The sequence below is a fragment of the Phoenix dactylifera genome, chromosome 16 (assembly GCF_009389715.1).
Source record: "Phoenix dactylifera cultivar Barhee BC4 chromosome 16, palm_55x_up_171113_PBpolish2nd_filt_p, whole genome shotgun sequence".
NCBI lineage: Eukaryota > Viridiplantae > Streptophyta > Magnoliopsida > Arecales > Arecaceae > Phoenix > Phoenix dactylifera.
Window position 1 is genome coordinate 7,317,197 of NC_052407.1, and position 4,927 is coordinate 7,322,123.

Consider the following 4,927-nt stretch of genomic DNA (forward strand, 5'->3'; position numbering starts at 1 on the left):
CATGTCCACCTTTATCATACATAATGTAATCTGAGAAATCTTTATTGCAAGAAGCACAATATACTAGTAGGGAGCTATACAGGCGGATTAATGACGGATGGATTTGGAGGTTGGGGGTACACCTCCGGATGGCCCTCTTCTTTTGAAAGGTTGCCTGAGGCTGCCTACCGACCAGGAGTGTGCTTATCAGACGGAAGATGCGGATGACCCCGCTATGCGAAGTATGTCCGAACTCTAAGGAGACTCTCAGCCATGTGCTTCTTCGGTGCCCTACAGCGATGCAGATCTGGAATTGTTCACCTGTGCCACTCTCTTTATTGTGGGAATTAGTACCGCAAAAATGGGGATCATGGTTGCTTATTTGGCCTACATATATGGCTAGACAGAAACGACCGTCTGTTTGAGGGCAAGAGGTCGTCCCCATGAATTGTGATGGATAGAGCCCTGCAATGTGCAGTGGAGGTTACCATGTTGGCTACATCAAGCTCACCTAGAAGGGCTAAGAATATCTGAGATACCTGTACTGTTATCTCAGCATCCAAGTTTATCTACTTTCTTGGGTAGCCCCACCTCCTGATTATTTTACGGTGAATTTCGATGGAGGCAGGGCCGAGGATGGTGCCTCTGAAGGTGTGGGCTTTATGATCAAGAACAATGAGGATAAAATTGTTGCAGCTGGAGGACGGAGTACATCATGTTTGACCACAGTGGGAGCGGAGCCACGAGCGGCCTGGAAGGGTATTTTGTTTGCGAGAAAGATACTAGGGGCCGACAACCTATTTTTTAAGGAGATTGAATTCGAGGGAGACGGCCACCCATTGATACAGGACACCCGTAGACTGGTGCGAGAGTTGATCCCTTACTAGATAGTGCATGTATATCAGAAGACGAACAGTGCAGCAAACTAGGTCGCCTCTTATGTTGCCCGACATTCCGGAGAGATAATTTAGATAAGCTTAGCTTGTATCCCACGCCCGCTATACTATTTACTCTTACTTGATCTGACTGATTGTACTCATGTTAGAGTTATTTGAAATGAAATGCCGTTTTGATATAATTAAAAAAAACATATATTAAATTCATGGTTGAGTTGTCTTCCAAAAAAAAAAAAAAAAACACTCATGATCGAGCAGAGCATTAAGTAATGACTGAACCTGCTGCTCCGTGACGATCATTACATTCTGGTGATCGCTATGGAACACTCCCTGTAAAAAACAACCATTTCAGTGGAGGACAACAATCTTTGGTCGCTTATTTGGCTTATTATCATGCAATGACGCATCATTTTCTGGATTTGATTTCTTAGGCTTGTCCAAGTTACATGAAGTTGTGTCCTCATTGCCACTATCATTGTCATCATCAGTATCATCTTCTGTGTCAGAGGAGCTGCTACCAACAGGGTTCATGGTTGGTCGAAAGCCACCTAATGTAGCTTCAGCTGCTGCCACAGCATCAGCAGTATGGAGGTCAGCAACACCCAAAAGCAAATCCTGCAAACACATTACATCCATCATCAGTCAACAAACCCAAGAAAGATTGAACAATTTCTAAATTATGTTTTAGCTGACAAACTAACTCATTTACCATCTCTATGTACTCTTTTTCATTCCCATTAAGAACTTCTATGTCATAGTCTGCACGAGAATTCTTCTGCAATGGTGCAGATCAGGCATCAATTGCAAAAAGGAATAGAACAGAAAAATAATCAAATCTTTCTAATAATGAAAAGCTTACTTGTGTATCGAGCTCCAATTTTTCATTAGCTTTGGTCATAATTCCTAAAAAATCTTTCACTTTTCCAAGAACTGAAGCACAAATCAATTAAGAAAATGAGATCAAATAGTTAAATCATATGTGAAGCCATTACTACTCTACATATTTCAAGACATAACATGTAAACAAGAATGTAAAATGACCATGACTACCATAAAATCATAATTATGATATTAGAAATGCAAATCAAAACTATCACTTTATTTTCTGATAAGCCTTAATATTTTAACATGAAAAATAGTTTCTAATTTATGGAGTATATAAAAGCTACGCTGATTATAACAAATCATATACAAAATGGATCAAGAAGCTTAAAGAAAAGAAGTATCAGGAAGCTTCATTGTGACAAAAAAGAAGTGGAAGGCAAATACTAACAGTTTAAGAACAAACTAAAACACAGTTTAAAGAAAAGGAAGTGCCTTGACCTAGTTGAGTGTATACTATCTATAACTAAATAGAAAGCTTAGAGAGAAAAATAAATAAGCTCAAGATAGTCTACTTGTTACATATAGACCACTCCCTACCCCGCTTGTTGATTCAAGATTTTTTGACCTGGTAACACCTTGATACAGCACCATATATGATGGAAACTACATTACCCTGAGTGTTTTATCTTCAGTATTATCAACCATCAAGTTTTGGTGTCTGGACCTCTTCAACTTCCATGGTTAGGTCTTCAAAAATTGGTGCTGCAATCTAAAAAACTTTCAAGGTGCATTTTCCATGAGCTCTGATAAAAAATGCTTGTGAGAAGACTTGCCAATAAGGTTGAAAACAAACAACCACTAGCAAGGCCAACCCTTGAAGCATGAGCATCCACCTTATTAAATTCTTGCATTCTGAAAGAACTGTAGAACCAACAATACAGGTTACTCCAAGGACATCTCTTCTCACTGCAACATACTAGTGCATTCTTTCACTTGAGTTTTGAGCATGGTGTTGTTGGAATAACTGCATAAATTAACAACTAAAGTTTCTCAAGGATAAGTTTCCCACAAGCTTTTAATCATTACTCCAATCAACGATGAAGAGTTTCTCTTTTTTTTTTTAACTGATTTAGCCTTTCGTCAATAAAGTCAATTACTTCTTTCATGTCAGGCCTTCCAAGAAATGCAGAAAAAGTCTATACCTCCCCCCTCATCATCCAACTTTACCACAATATTTGATGATAACCACCAAGAAGGTGATCAAACACCCACTTAATCCACATCAAGTCAGCAGAGGGTTTCAAATCATCCAACTAGCTCGCAATGGACCAGGAGGTGTCATATTATGTTCCTTCTTAAACATGCAGTAAATCATGGTATGAAGATCCATCTTAAGATTGCAATCTTAGTGAGTTACCACGAAAGGATATTCCTGATGCATTATGAAGGTTAACCACCAATTATTCTACCTGAGGAGGCACATCAGTTACCTTTAACTAACAACAATGTAGAAAAAAATCCATGAGAATCTCATTTTTCAGCAAGTGGTTCTCTTAACCTGTATGGTAAGCACCATCTCATAATAATATCATCACATGTTTCCACCTATTACCGATGAAATCTCTTCTGAAAGTGATGTTGTAAACTATAAATAATGACATGCATGTCCTCCACAAGAATTTCTTCAAGTCTTCTAGAGCTCCATCTTCCCCACCATTAGTCAACACACTACACCATTGTGAACACATCAAGCAATGGTATAAAACACTATACACAAAATGGAATAGAAACGCATCTTAATAGTGAAAGCCATAGAAGAAATATGAAACATATGGGGAAAAAATTTAGCACAAGAAAGTCACCATTAGCTCTAGCTACATGGGGAAAACATTCTCAGCACTGCTAGATGTTCTAAATGTTGCTCTGAACCTAGCGACTTCCTTGCAAAAATTCATCATCTTTTTAAACCACAGAAAAGAACACCTCCTTAACCTGTGAATTCCACAGTATTGATAATATTTTGTCATGACATCTTCACAAAAACCATATCCATTGCTGGAAGCTACACAGACTCTCCCTGTATCCACGGGCATTAGTACAGGTGGCTCTATTGTTTAATCCGTTCATGTCAAACTATAGATCGATCTACTAAAGCCGACCCACAAAGCAGAAACCTTTTCCCCAACCACTAGTTTATCACTCACTAAATCTAGTACCAGCATACTTCTATGGCCAAATCAAGTTTTCGATGTGAAAGAAAAATAAAAAAACAAATATCAATCCACTTCTTCTCGTGCAATCTCATCGAAGAATCCATTTATACCTCTAGTGTACTTCTAGATTGATGAAATTGATCTTTAGTGTCCGAAAAACAGCATTTTTAATGGAAAAGGACATAAATTTCTAATCTTCACCTTGACTCTTAGGTACTGCGGTTGTGAGAGGCCTTCCTTCCTCGTTCCCATCGACTTGGGCATTGTTCCGTGGGATTTTGGGCGCAGAATCCGTGTTCCCCAAGAGAAGGGTCTCTGCAAAGAAAGTAGCGCTTTGAAGCACGGAAACGATACCGGAAAAAATTGCGCATTCACCAACTAAATCAAACAAAAGAGAAATCAATTGCCAGATAATCTAAGAGTACCAAGGATCGACGGTCTCGAAGGTTGATCCAGTAGTTCTCTTCTGGACTCCGCCATGGCTGCCGTTCTTGATCTTTCTTTTGTAATTCTAGAAATAAAAGCAACAGATATAAATATACCAAATGTTTCCATGACTTCTCAATTGGTTCACAAAAGGAACGGTAAAAATCTGTTATCCACAGAATTAACACATCATCCACAGGATTCTGGCGCCATGTACACTTGATTCTAGCTTCATTGCATGCAAATCTGTTAAGGAATCAAACCTGAGATTCTGTTAAGGAATCATCCACAGAGTCGGGACTCACCGGAGTCGGGAGTCGGGAGGCGGCGCTCGGAGGAGGAGGCGCTCGGAGGAGGCCCTCGGAGAGGCGGAATGGACCCCAAAAAAAACCCTCGCTATACTTTCAACTTATACCACCGCTCCATTTCGGGTCCAGGTCGAGCCGAGACCAGGTCCGGCTCACTAAACCCGAAATAAACCCAAAAAAAATAATAGATCGGGTCGGATCGGGTCCAGATTCAGTAAACCCAGATCCGATTTAAAAAATAGTTTGGATCCAATTTTAGGATCCGATCTGGACCCACGGG

At 39.7% G+C, this 4,927-nt stretch overlaps 1 protein-coding gene across 1 annotated transcript; it reads right to left on the minus strand.

The window, feature by feature from the left end:
• Nucleotides 1–1,054: 1,054 nt before the first annotated feature.
• On the minus strand, nt 1,055–4,715 carry LOC103721771. The gene is made up of 6 exons (XM_008812106.3): nt 4,645–4,715; nt 4,339–4,424; nt 4,115–4,228; nt 1,735–1,805; nt 1,585–1,650; nt 1,055–1,490 (listed from the first exon to the last, which is right to left on the minus strand). Exons 2-6 carry the CDS (start codon nt 4,391–4,393, stop codon nt 1,224–1,226), a joined length of 573 nt encoding a protein of 190 aa, XP_008810328.2. The 5' UTR covers nt 4,394–4,424; nt 4,645–4,715; the 3' UTR covers nt 1,055–1,223.
• Between the last annotated feature and the right edge of the window lie 212 nt (nt 4,716–4,927).

What these genes read in the sequence shown, in the direction of transcription:
- LOC103721771 (XM_008812106.3), bottom strand. Translation starts at nt 4,393, where the DNA reads ATGGCGGAGTCCAGAAGAGAACTACTGGATCAACCTTCGAGACCGTCG. An exon ending in CGCAGTACCTAAGAGTCAAG is followed by an intron (nt 1,806 to 4,114) that starts GTGAAGATTAGA and finishes TTTGTGCTTCAG; the next exon opens with TTCTTGGAAAAGTGAAAGAT. An exon ending in AATTGGAGCTCGATACACAA is followed by an intron (nt 1,651 to 1,734) that starts GTAAGCTTTTCA and finishes GCACCATTGCAG; the next exon opens with AAGAATTCTCGTGCAGACTA.